Consider the following 23684-nt stretch of genomic DNA (forward strand, 5'->3'; position numbering starts at 1 on the left):
GATGCCAGCTGCGGGACAGGGGCCTGGCCCCCCATGCCATTCCTTTGCTTCCTGTCGTCCCTGTGCGTCTGGGTGCTCAGGGCCCCTTGTGCTTACTGAGCACTGGCTGTTCACCAGGCCCCGTCCCCGGTGCTTTCACGTATGTTTTCTGATTTAATTCTTACAACGGACAAGGCTGCGTGCGTATACTGAGGGGATGGAGGTGGACAGACAGGAGGAGCTTGGGATTCCCTGCTCGTCTGCGGGAGAGGAGACAGGGTTCACAGTTATCCTGGAGCCGAGAGGCTTTGCTGGCGTTGGTCCCTCAGCGGTGCTCAGTGTACCTCCTCCTCCGGTGGCATGAGAGTGACCACACGCGTTTGTGCGGGAGACCACGCATGCTGTCCACTGTGGGACTTAAAGCGACTGCGGGTGCCGGTGGCCCTGGCCTAATCTGCCCCTTCCTTGCAGCGGTGCTGGGCACCCTCCGGCACCTGAGCACCACCACCTCCGTCCTGACGGACCCATCCCAGCTGCCGGAGCAGGCGGCACAGGCTGTCACCAGAATCGGCAAGACATCGGGGGAGTCTTAGCAGTGCCTCGTGGGCACGCGGCCCCACAAGATGCCAAGGAGGCTCTTCCCTGCCCGCGGAGAGGACGCTGCACCCCCAGGCCTCTCCTGACACCGAGCTCAGGGCCCCCCTCCAGCTCCACCAGCCCACTGGACCCCTCAGAACACTGCGCTCAGGTCTGAAGCAGGTTCGGGTCCTGCCGACAGCAATAGCTCGTCTTTGGGAACCCCTTGCTGTGAACTCTTACTCAGCGACCTCAGTCGTGACCTCCCTTGCGCTCAGGCAACCCAGACAGTGTCCTGTCCTACTGGTGGCCTAAGCAGGGAGTAGATGGGACAGACAGTCACGGCCTGCTCCCGGGAGCTAGGAAGCACAAGGGTTCCTCTTTGGCTCTGTGCTCAGACGTAGGATGCTGGCTCCTGTCAGCCCTGGGCCCTCGGATGGCTCTGAGCGATTCCCTGAGCTGCTCTGACTCTCCTGGGGGGGCAGGTGGAAGGCCCCTTCCTCTTCTTTCAGACTCTGGCCTTGTAAGCAGGTTTGGACAGCAGCTCAGGCTCGCGCACGGGAGGCTGCTCCTACCGTGTGGGCCGCCAGGGAACCCTAGGCCCCGTGGGAGGAAGCAGTGGACGTGGGTGCACACGCAGCGAGGAGAGCACAGACAGTGCAAAGCCGCAGCTCTGGCCTGGAACCCCTTGGGCGGCGCTGCGGGCAGCAGCCACACGTCAGTGTTTTGAGAACCGTGGCGGGGCCTCAGGCAGGGCCTCACTGGGCACCACCTCACCATGTGGCCCTTGTTCTCCACCTTCCTCCAAGCCGCAGCCTCGGACGAGCCAGCAGCGTTTGGGGGACGCACACAGCCCTCAGGGTGTAGCATCCGAGAGGCCAGACTCCACGGTGCCGCCAGCGGGCTGTTATCTTGTCTGGATTGTTCAGCCAGGAGTCCCAAACCGTAACAGTTCTCGGACCAAAGATGTCACCACACCCAAAGTCTGTCCCATGTTGTGTTTGGAGGAAGAAACAGAATGTTGCTGGGCAGCGCTCTGAGGCAGCTGGCCTCAGGGCTGTCTAGCATCTCCCATATCAGACGGTGAAGAATTACACTCCTATTTGATCAAGGCAGAGGATAGCTGAGGGCAGTGGGCTGCTTCTGAACGTGGGACTTGCACTTGGAGTGTCCAGGCCCAACCTCTTGCCGTGTCTGCAAGAGGGGGTGCAGATGGACGGCGGGCGCTCTCTCTAACACTCAGGAAGCCCAGCCAAGGGTACCTCCTCGTCGAAAGAATGTGCTTTTAAACGTCCTGCTGTGAAGTTCAGAGGGTCTGCAGGCTTTCCATTCAACCTCTGTCCTCCCTGCCAGAGATGGAGCCTGGGCAGTGCCAGGCAGGCCGGAAATCCTGGGGTAGGCTCCGTGGGGGCTACCAAGGGCCACCTCCTGCAACTTGGACCTACTCAGAGGCTCCCACGGGTTCCTGGAGGCCCGCTGAAGGTGCTCGGGGGCCAGCCATCCCTGCCTTAGCCTCAGTTGATGGAGGATGGAAGGGGTGTCTTCCCCCTACCCCCCGCCAGCTGTGCCACCGTCTCGCCGCAGGTCACCGACCCGTCACCCACTCCCATCTGTGCTTCAGCTCCGCACAAGAGCAGCTTGGCAGCACCCCTCAGCCTCTCCAGAAGCCGTGTTTACAAGCCTCCCAGTTCACTCCCCTGAGGGGCGAGCACAAGACGAGGCTGGGCTGATCCTTACTGACCACTGGGAAGTGGTAAGAGAACTTCTCCTTCACCCCAGGATAAACATGAAGTCGCCCTTCAAAAGGGGAAGACCACCATGGTAAGAACTCACTAGAGTCAGAAGGAAAAACATGAGATGTCCCTAGCTGTAAGGGCTTGTGGGGGGGTCATGAGTGCCATCCCTTCCCCAGTACCTGTGCCTTTGTAAACCGTGCGGATGGCCGTAATGCTTGGCCCACCAAGACCTCTCCTAAATTAGTGACCTTCTCCCCACCCTGTGCTGGGAGTCTTTTTTTTTTTAAGTCTATGGGTATATAACATTGGCCTCTTGGCTTCTTCGGCCTACCTCTCCTCTTCCTTTTGCTGAATTAATGTTCATGATTCTGTTTTGTTAAATATTTAAGGCTGTTAGGTCACGTGAGACTTCGAAGGGTGTGTGTGTGTTCGTGTGTGTGTCCTGGCAGACTGTTAACTAGATGCGTGTTTTTGTTTTGAGACATTTACTTAAATCCATTTGTCTTGGTGCTCACGGTTACCCTGGCTATAGGGCTGCAAAGCTGTATCTCTTCCCACAGACGTGATCATTTCATGTCCCAGAATCATTTATTTTGATATCTTGCTTGATGAATCTGGCCAGACAGAGGGGCCCAGCAGGGGCGCAGGGACAGCGAGACCACCCTGCCGGGGGCCTCCAGGGCCTGCCGACCACAGGGCTGTGCTTTGTTCACACTCGTTTTCACCCCTGCCCCTGCCTCTGCTCCCATAAGAGAAATTTTTAAATGATGACACTTTGGAGAATAAAAAGAATTCAATTTGAAAAGGAAAAAAAAAAAAAAAGCTTGCCTGGCACATAAATCTTTGAAAAGCATTTCTATGAAATCTTTCTGTGCCATCAACTCCCGTCACACTGCTGCCTGCTCTTTCACGATGAGTGGAAAACAGAGGGACAGGGCAGGTGCCACCATGGGGCTTTCTGAAAGTTGGTGGGCCCGTCCCTCCCATCTCTGGCGAGTTGCACAGCAGCAGTCACCCCCCCCCCAGGAGGGCCCCAGCCCATGCATCCTGGCTGCTGTCCAGCCAGATTTCTCACATGAGAGCAGCAGCCCCAGCATCAGAAGTTAGAGTTAATGAGGTGCCAATGGGCATCACTGGCTCTTGGCAGGAGGAAGGGCTGGAGGGCAGGGAGCCCCCAGCACCGCCCTGTTCCTGGAGCCTCTGGCAGGAGAAGGAGTGGTCCGTGGTTGTCCATGTGTCCTTGGGCTCCCAGCTTCATCTGCTTCCTGCCCTTGTGACCTGACGGTTTTCCTGCTCTGGCTATAGAAATAGAAACGTAGACTTTGAGCAAGCATGGACCCCCAGGGTGATGCCACCCACTTTGTGTCGCCCCAGGTGAAGGGGTGTGGTCGCAAGTGACCAGAGAGGGAGGAGGAGCAGGTTCGTTGTTCCTAGGATTACAAGAGGTCAGTCTAGCTGAAGCACTGGTTGGTCGGTGTGGTTCCGGGCTGTCCTCAGTGCCCTCTGCCCCATGCCCAGGACCCCCCATGCCGTGGACAGGCTGGCCCGCTCTCTCTCCTCTCTCTGGTGTAAAGTTGCCTTTCCCTGGAGACCTCCTGCCTCCAATTATGCACTTTGGCAGTGATGATAACCCACCCACCGCTCATGGGAACTCAGCTTTGCCAAGTGTTCCCTCGGTTGTGGTCTCATTGGCGGGGAGAGAGCTGAGATACCCTGGCGAGAGCAACACGACAGCCACGGGCCGGGGTCGATGCCTCAGTGCCCTGATACTGCAAATGGGTCCTCACCACGTCTGAACGTGGACAGGGGGAGAAGAGGGTTAGCTTGGAAGCTCAACACCTGTTTGTAACATTCAGTAGTCTCCGTGGCCTTGACCCTCCCGGATCCGAGGGGCTGCAGGAGCAGGGAGAAGACTTCAGGCCTCCTGTGTACCTCCAACAACTACCCCATTTTCATTCCCTTCTGAGGAGTTGGCTTTGCTTGGCTCATCAGGCAGGGGGCTGTTTCCTTGTTGGAGTTTGTGAAAATCAGCCTTTGAGAAAGAAAAGGGAATTTTCATGTTGAGTGTTGGGTGTGTGTGTGTGTGTGTGTGTGTGTACGCACGTGCACGTGCTTGCGCAAGCCCACCTGTGTGTGTGCACTTAATGGAATTTTATTTTTGCGAAATTCCTTTCCAATTATGTAGCAGAATTCACCTCCGTTTCCCAGTCAAACTTTTGGTTTCACGGTCAACCCTGGGCATCACTAATTTGAAGAATTCTCTTCTGGGTTTCTGAACAGAGGTGTGCCCCTCCCAAGGCTTGAGACTGTGGAGGGTTTGGGAGAAGCAGATCCATTTCCGTAGAGTTTGTCCTGCAGTTGAAGAGTCCGATGGGCTCAGCCCGGGGAGACACAGTTCCCAGATCGTGTTTCTCACGGGGCAGCTTGAAGGCAGCCTCTCTCCCCGACAACGCCACGGCGCCCTGCTGTTTCTCTGCTGTTTCTCTGAGTCTTCTTAGGAGGCCCAGGAAAGGAGACTTTGTTCATCTACTTCTTTTGGAACATCACGGCTGAGCCACCACATTCTCTTCCTTTTCCTGCTTCCAGTTCATTGTGTAAATGGTTCCTATTTTCTGTTGTGAGCTTCGGTGATTGTGTCAGGGCTCCGCTAGGAGACGGTCTCCCCTCGAGGTCCGAACAGCACAATCGAGGAGAGCCTAGTCCCTCGGAGGCTCCCTCAGGCTGCGCCATCCAGATACCACCCTCCAGGCACCGCGGTCGAGAAGCACGTTTCCACCAGCTGTATTCAACACTACAATGCAGTTTTAAAACTATATTTGCATCCAAAACAATAAAAAGCTGTATTTTTTTGAAATGCCTGTGATGGTTTTTCTTAAATGCTCCCTGTTGGGCTGTGGAAATGAGGATCCCGGGAGATCCGAACACGGTGACGCTCAGACTGGCTTACTCAGTCTTAACCTTGAAGGTGGTGGAGTGCGGGGGGAGTGGGTTGGTGAGGAGAGAGGCCCCAGGTGAGCAGGGGGTCCTGAAGAGAGGCTGCTGGAAGAACCCATGACAAAAGCCCCACATTACCGATGCTCGCTGTGAATTCACCAGGGCCTGGTGCTCCAGACCTTTCCCGGGTGGCTGCAGTTCAGTGGTGCTTGTACAAACTGCCCACGACCCCATCGGAACCCAGGCAGCCAGCACCTGCCCTGCACACGTGAACAGGGTGGCTATGAGGTTCCCATAAAATCCTGTCAGAGTGCTCAGTAACCCATGAAGCACTGTGCTTAGAAAGCTTCGGTTCTCGTCAGCATGGCTAACACCGGCCCCAGGGCTAAGTCAAGGTGATGGCCCCTCGAGGCGGGGGTCTCCCTGCTAACCGTAGACCCAGAGCTGTAGGAAACGGAAGGGAAGTTAACCGACAAAGATGCCCAAGGGAAGTTGACCGACAAAGATGCCCTTTATTGTGCTGAGAAGATTCTGATGATCTCTGTTTAATTTAGAAGCTTCTCTCTTCCATACCATCTTCCTGCACCCACTACCCCCCGTCTCCCCCACAGCAGCTCCTGGTGCTTAAGAGGCGACCCAGGGAACTGAGTCACACTACCTCCTGCAGGCGGCCTGGCCGCTGCCAGCTTGTCTCCCCAAACAGCTGCCCAGATCCAGATCTCTGACTGAAATCCTGTGGGTTGGTACACGGGCTCTTGTCTGATCAAACCCGATGCCTCCCCCAAAGAAAAACGTCTCCATGACACAAAGCAAGATTTTGGGCCGTAAGAACAGGAGGCCCTACAAAGAAGCTAGTGATTCACGGACTCCCCTGGGAGAGACTTGATTTCCACTGAGCAACAGATGTCGGCTTTGCTCTTTTTTTAAGTTTTCAAACCCAGCTCCATGTTATGTTTGGAATCTTCAAAGATGCTCGGGACATAATGCATAATTCGGAGAAGAGGGTTGAGTTTGGATAGGCCGGGAGTGGGGAGACAGAGCAGAGGGAGGGAGACAAATGTGCTGGAGACTGTCCCCAGGCATCAGACTCCGGGCTCCTCAGGGAGCCCCTGGGTAGTTCTCAACCTGGCAGTGTGGCTCTTCCCTTTTCATCGAGGAAGAAGTCAAAGTCGTTCCAAAGTGTCAAGGCCGCATGCCTCAGAAAAGGCTAAAGGATTGGGGGGTTTTGTTTTTGTTTTTTGACCTTGTAAATGGTGTCCCCACCCACCATAATGGGAGGATTATCCTTGACCTGTCCTCCTCCCCTCCTCACTGCTCCCCACAGCGCGTCTGCTCAAGTTTGTCTTCTCACTCTCTTCCAGATGTGGATATGTGATCCACTTCTCTCTATCACCACTGCTGTCATCAAAGCTGAGTCTCCATTATTTCTCAACCAGGTCACGTAACAGTGTCCCCCTCACTCTGTCTTGTGGTGTCTGTCACAGTCACTGGGAGCTTGGAAAAGCCCAGGTCCAGTGGTGTCACTCCCGTGCTCAGTCCATCCACGGCCTTCCAGACGAGGGCTGAGCCCTAGTGGCTTTCTCCCACCTTCCCCACCCCCCATCTCTTGCCCATCTGGCCCCTACTTGCCTTCCCAACCTCATTTTTGCTCTTTTCTGTTCTCTGAACTACCATGTTTTGTGTGCCATTCCAGTCTTTGGGTTTTCCAAGGCCTCTATCCTCTGCTCAAGCCTCTCGCCATCTCCCGGCTCACTCCCATTCTTCTAGTCCCAATCTGTGGACCTTAGCTCTTGAGAAACCAGCCCTCACGGCCCTCCTTCCCCAATGTACAGGCGCACACATGCACGTGGAGTCAGGCCTCAGAGCACCCCCTGTGTTGCTCAGGACGCCTGTCGTGTTTATCATTGTCATTTGTCTTCCCCACCAGGTACCGAGGCCTGTCAGGACAAGGATGTGGTGCTGATGGTCACTGCCACGCCCAGCCCAGAACCTGTGAGAATTCGGGAGAAGGGAAGTGGGCAACTAGCAGGTGCAGAGGTCAAGCTGGTGTAGATGTTGACCAAGGTTAAGAGGTTGACCCCTGAGAGTCCATTTTTAATATAAAACATCAACTCCAGCAACTGAGATAGCAGGTATAAGAACAATCTCTAACTGGCATTTAAAAGCCTTTCATCTTGGATGTGGACGTGATTATTCTCCAGGACCCGTTTACTTTCTTTTCATATGTCAAGATCTGAATTTAGCCTCGTGTAGGACGATGTGAGTGCACATGTCCTAAATTTCAGTAAGCATGCCTTTTACGTTTTTATTTTGGAAAATCTCCCGCATACAGGAGTAGAGGGGCTAGTACAAGGAGTCCCCACTTACTCATCATCCACATTAACAACTGCCAACTCGGGCCCAGTTTTGTTTCCTATGTACCTCACTCCTGCCCCCATTGTTTTTTTTTTTTTTAATATTTTATTTATTTATTTGACAGAGACCACAAGTAGGCAGAGAGGCAGGCAGAGAGAGAGGAAGGGAAGCAGGCTCCATGCTGAGCAGAGAGCCCAATGCGGGGCCCGATCCCAGCACCCTGGGATCATGACCTGAGCCGAAGGCAGAGGCTCTAACCCACCGAGCCACCCAGGCACCCCTACCCCCATTGTTTTGAAGCAAGTCCCAGACACCATGTGGGTTTCATTTGTTAATAGTAAATGCACTTCTTAGTACCATTTACAGAAGCTCATATATGCCTACGTTGTGGTCATTTAAAGGTTCCTGAAGGCTTTGTCAAAAGCTACAAAGTCACAGTTAATAAGAAATCTGAGGACTGGAGAGTTCTTATTGATCAGATTTTCTGTTTCACTGAATCATTAGCTAGAAAACCCTTATTGTTTCAAGAGGTAAAAGCTTTCTAAGATAAGAGTCTACTTTCCTGCCTTAATGGGTTTGGTGCAGCAAACAATCTAATCTCTTGATCTTGTCTGACTGATTTTCTTTCCTGGGGGACGAGACCAAGCTGTGCTGGCTGGGCTCCAGGACAGACCAGCGGTGAGAGTGGGGCCTCCGTGAGCAGGAGGTAGAGTCCTTCCCACCTGCCCCTTCCCACCTGCCCCCTCACCTGTCTGGCAGCCCCGATCCCAGCCTGGGTGTCTCCTGCGTCCCCCAGTGCACCCATCGATGTCACTGAATGACCTCTACGGGGATACGTTCAAGCAGCTCTGGTTCCGTGCTTCTTAGCTAGCACCCGCTGGGGGGTTGCCCAGCTGTGCCTTCTTTGCCCCAGTCTTTGATCAACAAGTGTGTGGAAGGCTCAATTCGAACTCAGCTCGGGGAACACCGATGACTTTATTGGAGACAGTATCATCGGGGAACACCGCAATGACTTTATTGGAGACAGTGTCACCGTCTTGATACTGAGTGATGGGGGTAAGCACGGGGTGCCATGAGGTCATGAAGGCACGCCAGGAACCCATCCTGGGAGGGGCTAGGAAATGTCCCCGAGGTAGGTGGTGCCTGAGCTAGGAGCCAGCGGGACAAGCAGAGGTCACTGGGCAAAGGGGCAGAGCCCTCAGGGAAAAAGAATAGGCTCCACTGGAGGCAAGCTCTGCCCAGGCAGACACCTCCATTGAGGGAGCCTCCGCGCCGCCGCCCCCCCCCACCTTCCCCGCTGGGGCTTTTTCTCCTTATCTCTCCTGCCTCGCAGTTTTCTCCTTTTCCAATTGACTCACTCTCTAGGCACCCGTTGCTCGTCCTCAGGTCTCTCTGCTTCTAACCACCATTTCTTTAACTTTCAATTTCCCCTGCCTGGGGCCTGTTCAGCCCCCAATATTCTGCATCTAGCTACATGCTGTTGCCAAACCCCCAGGGCCAGCCGAGACTTCTGATATCCCTCCCTCATCTCTCTTCCCTGCCCGGGTTCTTCCGTCCCGTCATATCCGACCTCTAATCTGTGGCTGAATCCTGTCAGTGACCCCCTCCAGGTAACCACAGGTCCACTCTTCTCCCCGCTGCCACTGCCATGACCCGGAGGGACCACCATAGCCTCCTACACGTGCCACTTCCTGATGCTCATCACCAGTCCTTCACAGATTTAGAGTGACCTTATTAAAGACACTTAGGACACACTGTGTCCTTCCCCTGCTCAAACTTCCAGTGGTTTCCTGCTGCATTTCAAATAAAGTCTGAACTCCTCACCATCTGGCCCCTACCTGCCTTGGGCGAATGACAGCCTTTCTGGGCCTGAAAGTCCTCATCTAGAAAACGTGGATAAAAATCACACCCATCCCACTGGGTTGCTGGAGGATTAAGCCAGCCGGGTGTACAGTAAGCCCCTGTAACGTGAGCTACTTTTGCTAATCTTCGTCTCTCTTCCCCACATTCTTCCCCCATTCCCAACACTGCACTCTCTCCCAACTCTCCTGGATTTTTTTTTCATTATTTTTTAAAAATTTATTTATTTATTCATTTGACACAGAGAGCGAGATCACAAGTAGGCAGAGAGGCAGGCAGAGAGAGAGGGAGAAGCAGGCTCCCCGCTGAGCAAAGAACCTGATGTGGGGCTCCATCCCAGGTCCCAGGACCCCAGGATCATGACCTGAGCTGAAGGCAGAGGCTTTAACCCACTGAGCCACTCAGGCGCCCCCTCTCCTGGATTTTAATTGTGCTACCATGAAGCTCATCCTCCTTTTTAGTACTCTGGGGTCATTCGGATTCTCCCTGCCGCACCGCATCCTGCCTGCTCCCTTTCATTCACTGAATCTCGTGTTGTGAATTCTTTCTGCGAAACGTCACCAACTAGGGTCCCCTTCCTTGCCGCGGAACAGGCGGTATGGGTCAGAGCTGAGAAATATCCCAACAGAACCTTCCTAGCTCACTCCAGTCTAAAAGTCAGGAAATAGCATTCAGCTTCCTAACACTCATCCCTTTTCAAAAACCTGCCCTCCTCCCAGTACTTCAGAACTTCCTGTTCTAGAATCAAGTCCCCAGACCTTAGTGTGGCCTTCAGTGGCCCACTCGCTCCACGTCACATCCCCGTCCGTTTCACAGCCCAGGTCCCAGGCTAGATGCCTGCCCTGTGGTTATTTAGCTATGCCCTGAGCCGCCTCCCTCTGTGCCTGGCCAACAGTCCCTGCCCCTGGAACCCCTTGTGCTCTGTCCCTCTCTGTGGCCTGCCCTGGCCCACCCCACTTTGGTCTTTGAACTACCACCAGTGTTCCATGTGTCACCTCTGCCACACGCCACCTTCTCTTGGTAATGTAACTGTCAGTATTACACACACACACACACCCCGCCTAAGGACAGGGACCACATCTCATTTTATCAGCCATCTACCATCACACGCAGTTTCTGTGTCCTGGGCACCGAGTCAGCTCATTGGTTTAAGTCATATTACCACTGCCTGCCTGGGCGACGCAACACTGTATGAAATGGGTACTGTTATCATCCCCACTTTAGAGATAAGGAAGTTGAGGTGTAGAGAAGCACACAGCTTGCCCAGCAGCCGGCTTCTCACCAAGTGCAGATCGGTGCTCTAGACCTGGGTGTGTCTGACAGCAGCAGCAGGCGCCCACCCCCAGCCAGAGATTTTCACATTATCCCAATTTGTATCCTCAAGAGGCCCTATGTGGTCCTTAGACTGCTCTCCTCCTTTCCCCAGGAGAAAACCAAGGCTTCCCTTTCATGATAAGAACACTCCACAAACGGGAGAAGGGAACAGCCTCAACCTGAAAAAAAGCAACTGCGAAGACCCCACAGCTAACACACCGAATGGTGGAAGGCTGAAAGCTTTCCATCTGAGATGTGCACAAGACTCAACACGGTCCTGGTGGGCCTTGTCAGCAGTTAGGCAATGCATAGAAATACAACACACCCGGGAACCTGGGAGAGCCAGTAAATGAGTTCAGCAAGGTCCCAGGAGGGAGGAAAGATCAGTACACAAAAATAAGCTGCGTTTCTGGACAGGAGCAATAAACACCCCAAAAGTGAAATTAAGAAAACGACTCCTTGTACAGTAGCATCAAAAAGAATAAAATACTTAGGAATAAATTTAATCAAGGAAGTGCAAGACTATTACACTGAAAACTACAGGACAGAGTTGAGATGTGTTAGCCATAAAAAGGAGGGAAGCCCTGACCCATGCTACAACGTGGACGGACCTCAAAAATGCCATGCTACGTGGAAGGAGCCCATGGGCAAAAAGGCTACACAGTGTATGATTCCATATATGGAATGCCCAGAATATGTAAATCCATGGGGACAGAAAGCAGACTGGTGTTGCCAGGGCCAGTGAGGGGGAGTGGGGAGAGCAGCAGTGACGGCTTCACTGGTATGGCGCTTCCTTTTTGGGGTGGTGGTGATGTTTTGGAACTTAATATGGGTGGTGGTTACATGACACTGTGAACGTACTAAATGCCAGTGAAATTGTACACTTCAAGATGGTTCATTTTATGCTGCACGATTTTCATCTCAATTTAAAAATGTTGAAGGAAATTAAAGACGACCTAAACAAATGGAAAGTCATTCTGTGTTCACGGTCTGGAAGACAACATTGTCAGATGGCAGCACTCCCCAAAGTGATCTACAGACTCAAGGCAATCCTGGTCAAGATTATAATTACCCCTTCTGCAGAAATGAACAAGCTGATTTAAATATTCATAGCAGTATTATTCATAATAGCCAAATATCAAAACAACCAAAGTGTTCTTGAACGGATGAACAAATAAAATGTGGCATACCCATACAATGGAATGTTACTCCACCGTAAAAAGGAATGAAGTACTCTCACCTGCTACCAGGGTGAATTGAAAATGTTATGCTAAGTAGAAGAAGCCAAATAAAAAAGGCCACATATTATACAATTCCATTTATATGAAGTGCCCAGAATAGGCAAATCCTTAGAGACCGAAAGTAGGTTAGTAGAGGGGCCCCTGGCTGGCTCAGTCGGTGGAACATGTGACTCTTAATCTCAGGGTTGTGAGTGCTCCACGCTGGGTGTGAATATTACTAAAAATAACGAATAGATAAACTGTAAAAAAGAAAAGTAGCTTAGTGGTTTGCAGGGGCTGGAAGAATGGGGAATGACTGCTAATAGGTACAGGGCTTCTTTTAGGGGTGATGAGAATGTTCTGGAATTAGGTTATAGGGATAGTTGCATAATTCTGTAAAGATGTATATACACACGCACTACCAAACTGCATACTGTAGAGGGATGACATAATCCATCTAAGGTCCCATCACATACAGTAAGTAGAGGACCAGAACCTGGAGCCCAAGACCATCCGCTCATGGCACCAGTGGCTGTTGGAGGCAGAAGGTTTCTGGGGTCCTTGAGTAAGTAAATTAAGAAAGCCGAGATCTGAAAGAGCCTCAGGATTGTCATTCTGAAGAGATCTTCTCATTGCGAAGTATTATAGTTTGGGATAGTTCACAGAAGGGCTGGAGGTAGGAGTACCGCATGGGTTTACACTGAAGTCAGTTGTGCAGGACAAGGAATAACCATGCCCGGTTGGGCTGCTCTGGCCATGCCTTTCAGCTGGGAGTCTGAGGAGCAGACGGAGAGCAGTCAGCAGTGGATGCTAGGCTAATTTCAGAGATCAGGGGTCAGAAGTCAACCCACTGTCACAGTGAACAGCCTTGGGGTGGCCTTCAAACACTCCGTTCTCATCCCGTTTTTCTCACACTGCTATTTCAACATTTGAAATTGTGTTTATCTTACTGGTTCTTAAAATAATACATACTGGTTTAGAATAGTTGGTAAAGTACATAAAAATAGAAAATGACCCCGGTCCCTAAGGATACCTTTTCCCAGGCCTGCTCCCTGTCCATATGGACGATCTACAAGACTTGCCCAGTAATAGACCCCGAAATCCATCTGCCCATCAGGCAGGGGCCCTGCCTTCCAGCGGCCTCTCCCAGCCAGTGACCATAGCAGCAATGCTGAGGCGGGCTCCTTCCCGAGGGCCACGAGGCTCCTCTGGCAAGTGACCCTGCAGATTTCCCGACAGCCTCGCCCATGTATCTTAGAGAAGCACTTGGTTCTGAGAGGCTGCCGCCAGCCCCTCTTCCTCCCTCTCTCTGGCCCCCACTGGCTTGGCCGCTGTGGAGCCTTTGTGTGGGGAGTCCCAGCACCATGTCTGCTCCTCCGGTGATCCGCACCGACCCAGATTTCCCTGCCCGTTTCTGGTATGATCACTGATGCTATTGGACCCCGCGCGCATGCGTGTGCACCTGTGTCTGTGCGTGGGGGGGGGGGGCGCACGCATGCGTGTTTGCGCGTGCGCACGCGTGTTTGTCCCGCCCCGGTCTGTGGTTGGCTCCTTGGGGAAGTACCGCGGGATAGAAGAGCAGGAGAGGCTCTCTGGTGAGGGAGGGAATCCTCTCAGGAGAGCGGTACCCACTTCCGAAAGGCTGAGGACGCCTTTCTCCTCCCGCCTCACAGGCAAGCCTTATCATGTGTAAAACCTCTGCTGATTTGACCTCCTGTTTATTTGCCTTTCTCGGTTACTAGTGAGGTTCAGCCTAGTTTCACATCTAGCAGTGACTTGATTTTCTACTGTACATTTAACCACTGCACTGTCTTCTCTCTCCTCCTCCTCTCGCTCGCTATCTGATCGCCCCTTCTATTTCCTTTTTATTTTTCCTCTCACCTCTTAATTCTCCAGAACAAGAAGATGACATTGCGTAAAAGTGCTTTTCTTAGAGCTTTATATTGCCTGTTCTTCCTTTATAAATTGCGCACGTTTAAGCCTTTGCTCAGCCTCAGAGAATTCCCCCGAGACGAGGAAGTCATGTTTAATCATATCATGTTAGGTTTTTTTTCCTCTGTGACTCTTGACCATTTGCTTTCCTTTCCTCTATGAGTCAGTGGCACTGGATTTTTTTTTTCTTAAGATTTTATTTATTAGAGAGAGAGAGTGAGCCCAAGCAGGGGTGGGGGGGCGGGGCAGAGGGAGAAGCAGACTCCCCGCTGAGCAGGGAGCCTGACGTGGGCCTGGATCCCAGGACTCAACGATCGTGAGCTGAGCCAAAGGCAGACTTTCACCAACTGAGCCACCCAAGTGCCCCGGGATATTTTTTAAGACGTTATTTTGGAGTGTTTTGATCATAAAACATATTGAGGAAATGATTTGGTGGAGGAGATATTAAACTTGTGACAAAATGCCAAGATCTGCTTGTCTTTTTGCCTCTTTCTAGGTTTTGGCAGATTATCACTGAAAGAAATTCTTGTTAGCTGAAATCCAGGTAACTTAGTGCCAAAGCTTTATTTACCTCATCGGTGAAGGAATAAGTCAGCCCAGCACAACTGGCTCAAAGGACAATTCAAGAAGGTCGTGTCTCTCTCTCATCTGCCCCTCCATCCTCAGTGAGGGAAATCAGCGCTGGAACAAAAAGATAAGTTAGATGTTCAACTGGCCTCACGGTCAGTAAAACCATCACCCCTGGGCTTACTTCTCTACTAGCTAGGAATGATTTGTACCTTATCAATTTTCTACAGATTTCTATATATCCTACAGATTTTCTACAATTCCTACAAACTCAGAGGCTCTGGGACCTCAGTCCTAAAGAAATCATGCCAAAGTCCCATTCCCTGAAGCACTGCTGTCCAATAGAACTTTCTGTGACGCTGGAGGTGTTCTAGGTCTGTGTGGCCCAAAATAGGAGCCACTAGCCACATGGGGCTCTTGAGCACTTAAAATGTGGCTAGTGGGACCAAGGAACTGGATTTTTTTTTTTAAAGATTTTATTTATTTGTTTGACAGAGAGATCACATGTAGGCAGAGAGGCAGGCAGAGAGAGAGGGGGAAGCAGGCTCTTCACTGAGCAGAGAGCCCAATGTGGGACTCGGTCCCAGGACCCTGAGATCATGATCTGAGCCGAAGGCAGAGGCTTAACCCACTGAGCCACCCAGGCACCCCTGGATTTTTTAAAAAATCTTTTATTTTAGAATAGATTTAGTTATGCAGAAAAGTTATAGATAATACAGAGCTCTCATATACCCTTCTCCCAGCTTCTCCTAAATGGGAATATCTTACACAACCGTGGTACATTTATCAAAACTATGAAATTAATACAAGTACAGGCCTAATTTGGATTTTCACCCATTTTTTTCCACTAATGTCCTTTATTAGGATCCCCTCCAAGATTACACTCGACCCCTGTGTCTCCCTGGTCCCCAGGTGGAGACCCTTTGTCCTCCCTTGGTTTTCCTAACTGTGACACTTGTGAAGAGTTGTGGTCAGGAATACATTCCTGTGGTCAGGAATATCTCTTGATTTGGATTTGCCTGGTGCTTCTCACAAAGGGGCCAGTCGTAGATTTGGAGGAAGAGCCCCACAGAGGTGAGGAGCCGCCCTTCCCATTGGGGCCCATCGGGGCTGCTGTCACCTTTGTGCGCCGCTGTCTGCTCTCCTGTGCTCTGTGTTTTGGGAGCAAGTCACAGATCCAGTCTGCTGTCATGGGGAAGGGAGTTCCCCTCCACCTCTTGGAGAGGGAATATCAAAGAATTTGTAGACCTAAGTTAAAACTGCCAAATGACTAGTAAATATTTGTCGGAATATCCTTTGATGTTATGCAAATTTCCTGTTTCTTTTCAGTTCACCCATTTATTTTATTTTTTAAAGATTTTATTTATTGGAGAGAGCGAGAGAGAGAGTGAGTAAGCACAATTACAGAGGGAGAGGGAGAAGCAGACCCCCCGCTGAGCAGGGAGTTTGTCGCCAGGCTTGATCGCAGGACCCTGGGAGTCAAAGAGAGTCAAACACAGCCGCCTAACCGACTGAGCCACCCAGGTATCTCTCACTCATTAAATTTAGCCTTCATGGGGCACCTGGGTGGCTCAGTGGGTTAAGCCGCTGCCTTCGGCTCAGGTCATGATCTCAGGGTCCTGGGATCGAGTTCCGCATTGGGCTCTCTGCTCAGCAGGGGCCTGCTTCCTCCTCTCTCTCTGCTAGCCTCTGTGCCTACTTGTGATCTCTCTCCATCAAATAAATAAATAAAATCTTTTAAAAAAAATTTAGCCTTCATCTGTGGAAATTGCCTATAGTAATTAGGACTGAGACGTTTCCTTCTTTCCTTCCTTCCTTCCTTCCTTCCAGATTTTACTTTTAAGTAATCTTTACACCCAGCATAGGGCTCAAACTTACAACCCCAACATCAGGTTGCATGCTCTACTGACTGAGCCAGCCAGGTGCCCCAGGGCTCATATGTTCTAAAGGTGATTTTCTCTTTCTCTCATTCCTTCTATGTCGATTAATTGGAATTCTGTAAGAAACATTTGTCCTTTTTCCTCCCATTATTTATATCACTACAGAATAGTGGATATTAGTTTTACTCTTTAGAAGGACACATGGTCATCTTTTTGCCTTATTTCCCAGTTTTGGGATTATTTTTCTAATAACAGTAAATGTGTTCTGATATAGGACAGTCAAAAAGAGTGATAAGTGACCACCACGGTGGATGTTTTTGGAAAGATTGACCAAAACACTGTTATCGAAGGCTACAAATATATGGACACTTAGGAGCCCTGTGTGGGACTGAAGGAGAGAAAACCCCACAAGACTGAGAATGAGAATTCCTGGGCTGAGTTGCATGTCTCAGAGTCCTAACCTCATCCCCCCTGATACAAGAACTTGGGAAAATCATACTGTCTCTTTGGACCTCAGTCTCCCCCCAAATAAGATGAAGATGAAGGTGTTGGTCAACTCAGGATCAGGGTTTCTCAGGCTTCAGCGTGCTTAGCAATCACCTGGAGGTTTGGTTAAAAGCCAGATCACTGGCTGCACCTCCAAAGTGTCTGATCCAGCAGGTGTGAGGTGGGGACCCGTGACTGTGCCCTTGTAACACGTTGCCAGATGATGCCGATGCCACTGGTCCGGAGACCACGTTTTGAGAACCATTAATCCAGAGGCTCTCAAAGACCCATTCACAACTTTGGACTCAACATTTATTCAAATGGTGAAATCTTTGGGCTTGGCTCTGAAAAAGTCATGGATGCAGTTGTGGAACAGCACTTTGCAGGAGCAGAGGCCCTGGAAATCCAGCATGGAAACATGCAGAGGACCCTTGAGGGATTGTTGGGTACTGGGCATGCCATGACGTGCTTCTAAGATGCAGTCCAAAGAGGGACAAATGTCGGGCAGAGTGGTGAAGGGCAAGATTGAGTCTGGGTCCCAGCCCTAAACACCTGTGTGGCCTTGGGCAAGTGGCTAAAGGACTCCTCGCCTCAGTTGTCCTCACCTATAAAAATAGGACAGTAATGGTACTTACGTGACCTAGCATAAAGAAAATGCTCGATAAGTGGTTGTTGCTGCTGGAATTAACTATTTTTTACTACTGACCCTTTTCAGTGGGGAGAAGTACCAGTGAGAACAATGGTCTCCATTTTCACAGTGTGTCCCATGCTCCCCCAGCCCTAACACCACCCAGCTTGGATTCCCAGCTGCTCATGTTAACCCCCTCACAAAATCCAAAACAGGTTATGAGAAAAATTCAATATAATTTATTAAATAATTCCCGAGGGTTCCTTCAAGGAACATTAACAACTCTGAATACAATAAAACCAATAAATTAACATAGGTGCCCCCTCCTGCCTTCACAGAAGCATAATGAGGATAAGATTTAAGTCTGCAGAAGAAAGGCATTCTGTAAATACTAAGAGCGATAACAGTGACCTAACCTGAAGTCTTTTCAAGTTAATTCACACATTCATACCTCAGTCCTCCCAAGACTAGCCCACCTGGGGATTTGTTGAGATTATTTATTAGAATAATTTACTTGACAACTCAAAGCAGAGCTGTCACATTTGGCTGTCAGTCGTATTGTCTCAAGGCTTCATACATGTCCGCTGTTCCAAAAGGAATAGGTTCAACCTGATGGCCTTGCATGACCTACTGGGGTCCGGGGTTCAGTGATTTAAACACACGTTCCAGGCACGCCGAGAACTGTTGTAAAATCGTCAAGATGAAGCTTTTACTTTCAAAGGTATCTGCAGGCACAGAAACTTCTGTTTCTGGCTCGTGTTGAAATTTGAGTTTGTCGAGCTGTTCTGTGATTTTATCGATCATGTTCTTGTCTGATAATGGTTTGATCGCCCTGAAATAAGGCAGGATGGCTGAGCTGTTGATCCGTAGTGGCTGGGAATCAGAGGTGAGACACGGCAACAGGAAATGGTTGGATTCCGGCACCCCTGTCTCTCTCTTCAGCTGTGGGATGAGGAGGAGAACTGGGTGAGCATTAGGTTTGCAGTAATAGCTGGAAGCCCCCACGCTAACGTCTGAATGCTCCCTAGTGGAATGGGCTGGGATGGGGGAGTGCGTCCCCCTGCCATCTCTTGTAATAGGTTCCACGAACCTGTGAGGCTGTGATCATCACTATTTCCCTTCCCAGAAGAAACGAAAGCTCCATTCATTAGCAGAGCTGGCCCAGTCAAGTGGCAGGCCTGGAATTCTAACCCACGTCAGCAGCAATCCCAAAGGCGATGCCGATAACCGCCGCTCCATCCTGCCTCCCCTGCCCCTCTGCCCAAGGCCTTCACAGACTCTTAGAATCTTCTCTCAGCTGCTCCAGGGCTCAGAGAGCTGGGGAAGAGGAGAGCATCTGGGTTTCCCTCCTGCTTCTTGCTCTTTGTGATTCTGTGTTAGAGCCCATGTATCCCCAGCTCATTGAGGAGGTATATGCATGTCTGAAAAGGCCTCCAAGATGCCAGGGAGGGTTTTTCCAAACATACCATGGACTCCAGACCAGGCTCTCTCCTGTCCCTCTTCCTAAGTACTAAGAGCTTTTGGATTCACCTGAAATGCTGAGAAACCTCCCCAGCCTGAACTGCCTAGTCTCCTTGGCGGGTAGCTAGGTGTCTGTAACAACCAGGGCTAAGGTTTACAGGTCAGGGTGGAAGGGAAGAGCCAGGCCAATTTGATGAGTCGTTTCCAGGTTTTGGTTTTTATTTGTTTGTTTAATCAAAGTTGCCCACGAGGTTCTATCTTGATCACTGCTCTGAGAAAACGAGAGCTTTCACATTGATTCAGCCTTCAGACTTTCCTGCCAGTGGGTTGGGCTCAGAAGAGCCTCTGGCAAAAGCAGGCTGGGTCTTAATTAAACAACAAAGTAGTACACAAACAGATGCTAATTTGTTAACTGCCCTTCTCTGCGGTAAGAGACTCTCTGCTACCCAGGTGAGGACCTTAACGTCCTGAATTCACTGAGTTCACATTTATAGCTTCCATTGATCTTCGAGGCTCACTAGCGGGTTCCTAAATGATCAAGCAAGATGGCCCATCTCTAAAGATACGCTCCAGGCAGGAAAATCCACGTCATCCTGCCATGAACCAAATATGCTGGGGATGAACAGAACCTACAGTACATGAGAAGTGCTTGAATTTCAGGCTGTCTGGACTAATCTCTGCCTCCGACCCTCATAGAAAGTCCATCATAGCCTGGCTTGTTGTCCTGTCCCTAGTTTCGGGTCTGAAAAGAGGAGGGTTCTTCTGGGGGCAATGGAAGGCATTTTAAAGAAATGGCCCAGAGAAGAATTCTGTAGGACACTCACATAGTCTTCCAAAAGTCCCTTCGACAAGTGCTGTAATTCCAAGATGATTTTCCGAACATCGCGTGGTTGTAGCTGTTGGGCGGGCGCTGCATGGGAGGTCAGCGAAGTTTCCATGCAGCAGAGCAGGAACAGGGTGAACCTGGCGGGTCCTGGAGAAAGAGAACGATGCCATGAGACACAGGATCTGACACCGCCTGCCCACCCCAGCTGCCACCACCGCTGGCTGAGCCTCTCCAGAGTCTTCCCCTCTTTCTGAGGAGACAAAGCCGTGCCCACAGACGGGGCAGCAAGACCCGGCAATACCTGCGTGGGAGAGCATGGCGAGAGAGCGCGCGCGCAGCCTGCCTCAGCAGCAGCCTCCAGTCAGATGTGCTCGCCATGGTCCTCAGGAGATATATAAAGGGCCGCTCGCAGGGGGGAAAAGCACAATCAACGTCCCGCCCATGGCAAAAATCATTGCTCAGTTTTTCTCCAGAAAACACTCAAAATTCTGCGGCCCAAGGTTGGGTGAAATCAGTGCTAGAAGGAAGCGCTGAGGTTACCCTCAAGGTGGGCAGATGCCTGACTCAGTACACACACACACAGGAAGGCACACGCATCTTTGCCATTTCTTCTGGGAAAAAGCTTATTGATTTGACTAGAAGAAATTCTGAAGCCCAGATTTGATAGACGTAACTGCCCAGGAACAGGTGATTTACAGGAGTTGAGGGCAAGTGCCCCATAGGGAATTTCTGGGGAGGTCACAATGAGGCTGTGTAGGTGTCAGGCTGGTGTGAGGTTTTCAAAAATGTATTACCTTTGTAAATTTCTGAAGCATGCCCCTGCCAGTGCGCGGGGATGGCCCCATGACCACTATGAATGAGGTGAGTCAAGGCCTTGCCTCCACTGTTTGGCCTTGAACATCATTGGATTCTCAGCTGTGCCTTGGCAGCAGCAAGGTCTTGAACCAGAATCTGTGCTCCGGGGTGATTTGCTGAAGGCACTTATTCCTATTTTGAATGCTAACGTTGACCAGGAACTCCTTGAGGGTCTTGGGGGTGGTGGCAAAGAAGTTAGACAAGGTCCGTGCCCTGGTAAAGCTGGTGTTCTAGCAGACGGTGGGCAGACAGTAAGCTACAGGAATAACAAGGAGGTGTAAGGTGGTGATAAGAACTATGAAAACAAAGCAAGGTGATGGGATCGAGACCGGTGGGTGAGATACTTTAAGTCAGGTGATAAGGAATAGTGTCTCTGGGGAGGTGTGTGCTGTGGGAAGCTCTGGGGAAAGCGTGCTCCTAGAGTGGGGGACTCTAGTGCAAAAGTGAGCTTGGTGTGGCCAAGAATGGCCTCTGGGGCAAAGTGGGGGCTGGGGAGGGCGGTAGGGAGATGGGCAGAGGCCAGGTCACAGAGGACCTTCTGAGGCCATGTTAAAGAACTTGGGTTTTAACCTAAGTGTGACAAGGCACCGCCGAATGGCTCTAGGGAGGGGAATGTAGAATCTGGTGTGCTTTCAGAAGTGAGAATTAGAGCAGCTGCTAAGTGGAGAATGGATTGTGTGAACCCAGGATGGAAGCAGAGGAGCCGTTGGGAGGCTGTGTGGCTGTCCAAGTAGAGATAACGGTGGCTTGGACCAGGGTAGAGTGGATGGGGGTGGAGTCCACAGAACTGGCTGATGGACTTACGTGGAGGTGAATCCAAGGGAGGAATCAGGGATGACTCCTGGGTTTTTGATGAAGCCACTGGGTGGTTGATTTGCAGAGAGGGAAAAGAAGTCTAGGGAAGGCAAGCTGAGAGTCCTGTCTGGAATGAGTTAAGGTCAGGATGCCCACTGGGCATCTACTCAATGTCAAGTTAGCCCCTGGCTAGGAATCAAGAGCACAGGGACGAGGTCAGGCCGGGGCCATCCACAGAATTCAAGATTCACAATGGAAGAGAGAGCTGGGAACCCCCCTCCCACCCTTAAACCCAAGCCCCCCTCCAGCCCCTGCTGTCTCTTTCATCTTCTTCTCCAAGCTTCTTGACAGAAGGGTCCACACACACTTTACTTCACTTCCCAAACCACCACAATATGGTTCTACCCTAACAACTTATTCAAAATCCTCTAGCCAAGTCCACCGTAGGCAGAATTTTGCCCACGTGACTTTCACCTTCTGATGTTAACTCCCCTAATTTTGTGACATTATAGGGACTTTGCAGATGTAATTAAGGTTATTAATCAGCTGACCTGAAGATAGGTTGTTTGCCAGGTGGATCCAAACCCTTAGATACAAAGAGGAAAGCAGAGAGACTTGAAGCAGGTGAAAGACTCAGTTGGCATTGCTGGCCTACAGAGGGAGGCACCAGGTGGAAAGCATGAGAAGAAGATGAATTTGGTCAAGAACCATGAGTTGGAGGAGGACAATGGGCCCCAGCTGAGAACCAGAGCCCCACCTGCGGCTCTGGCTTTAGGCTGGTGACACCCTGTGCAGAGAATCCGGTTACTCCACACTGGACCTCTAACACGTGAGGGACGCCTGGGTGGCTCAGTGGCTTAAAGCCTCTGCCTTCGGCTCAGGTCATGATCCCAGGGTCCTGGGATCGAGACCTGCTTCGGGCTCTCTGCTCCGCAGGGAGCCTGCTTCCTCCCCTCTTTCTCTGCCTGCCTCTCTGCCTACTTGTGATCTCTCTCTCTCTGTCAACTAAATAAAATCTTAAAAAAAAAATTCTGTCTAACACACGGAAGCTGTGGGACGGTAGCTTTGTAGGTTTAAACTGCTGAGTCTATGGTATTTGTTATGGCAGCAACTGAGAACCGATATAATCTCCAGTGGCTTCGTGTTGCTAGCATTACTGGGTTCTCCTCAGCCTTCCTTTTACTTGACCCCTCCATGACTCTCAGTAATGCCAGCCACTTCCTCCTTCTTAAAAACCTCTTTTTCCTCTTATTCCATGACAATATTATCCTGACACATTGTGGTCCTCTGACAGTGCCTCCTCGGGCCAAATCATACTCCTGCCTGGTCCTTTGGTAGGCGTGTCTCCAAAGGCCCCACCCTTGATCCATGGTCCGCACACTTGAATGTCTCTCTCAAACTCCAGTTCTAAATTTCAGGTCAGCCATTGGCTATGATTCAAGGGTACAGGGACAAGGTCAACGGCTCTGAACACCTCCACCTGAATGCCCCACCCTTGACATGTCCAGAAACCAAGCATCTGAACCAGGGTAATAATGATGCTGGAGATGAATGGATGTGAAGGGACTGGGGAAATCTGTACGAGGCAAAATTCACAAGAGATGGTAGTTGACCATATATGGGGCTGGTGGAGAGGGAAGAGCTGAGGACTGCTTCTGGGTTTGTGGTTTGGGCAACTAGACTGACCGGATTAGCTACAGAGAGGACCACAGGGCTCAGGTGAATGAGGAATTCAGTTTTGACACAGTGAGTTAGAAGCGTCAGGGAACTCTCGGGGGAAGATGTACAGTGAGCCACTAGGCATTTGGATCTGCAGCTTGAAGGAACTAGAGACATGGCTGCCCTATTTGCGTACTGTGCCATCTTCGGGTGTCATCTGCACATTGTGGTTGAGAAAACTGTAAGCCTACCAGAGATAAGCAGTGAGAGACATGTGAGGTAAGTGTGGAGGCCAGTGGTACACCTCTGGCCACAGAATAGGGAGAGGAAGATGACAGTCTCAAATGCTGAGAAGGCACTCTTGAGAGGGAGAGAAATGGACTAGAAAAACCTGTCATGGAGCAAGATGAAAAGTGGTTTTCAAGAAGGCGAATGCAATCAGCACCATCATGAGCCATGGAGAAGTCAAATAAGATAAAGGCTGAAGAGAGGGACTAGGTTTGGCAACATGAGGTCACTGGGAACTTTGCTGGAGGAGTTTGAGTAAGTAGTTGGGAGTAGTTGGGAGTAGGAGCTATTCTAGGGCCATTTGGGAAGGGGGAAAGTGCACGCAGACTGCTC

General features: G+C 50.8%; 2 protein-coding genes across 2 annotated transcripts in view; one reads left to right on the plus strand and one right to left on the minus strand.

The window, feature by feature from the left end:
* The window catches only part of LOC122903049 (MLX interacting protein), a 60114-nt gene extending 54969 nt beyond the window's left edge, over nucleotides 1-5145 (plus strand). Inside the window, exon 17 of the mRNA XM_044243425.1 lies at nucleotides 451-5145. Within this exon, the coding sequence (XP_044099360.1) occupies nucleotides 451-572 (122 nt within the window). The 3' untranslated portion in view covers nucleotides 573-5145. The remainder of the gene's footprint in view (nucleotides 1-450) is intronic.
* Nucleotides 5146-18094: 12949 nt separating this feature from the next.
* On the minus strand, nucleotides 18095-20071 carry IL31 (interleukin 31). The gene is made up of 3 exons (XM_044241018.1): nucleotides 20056-20071; nucleotides 19753-19901; nucleotides 18095-18409 (listed from the first exon to the last, which is right to left on the minus strand). Exons 1-3 carry the CDS (start codon nucleotides 20069-20071, stop codon nucleotides 18095-18097), a joined length of 480 nt encoding a protein of 159 aa, XP_044096953.1.
* Between the last annotated feature and the right edge of the window lie 3613 nt (nucleotides 20072-23684).

The sequence above is a fragment of the Neovison vison genome, chromosome 3 (assembly GCF_020171115.1).
Source record: "Neovison vison isolate M4711 chromosome 3, ASM_NN_V1, whole genome shotgun sequence".
NCBI classification, from domain to species: domain Eukaryota; kingdom Metazoa; phylum Chordata; class Mammalia; order Carnivora; family Mustelidae; genus Neogale; species Neogale vison.

What these genes read in the sequence shown, in the direction of transcription:
- IL31 (XM_044241018.1), bottom strand. An exon ending in AGGGACTTTTGGAAGACTAT is followed by an intron (nt 18,410 to 19,752) that starts GTGAGTGTCCTA and finishes CTCATCCCACAG; the next exon opens with CTGAAGAGAGAGACAGGGGT.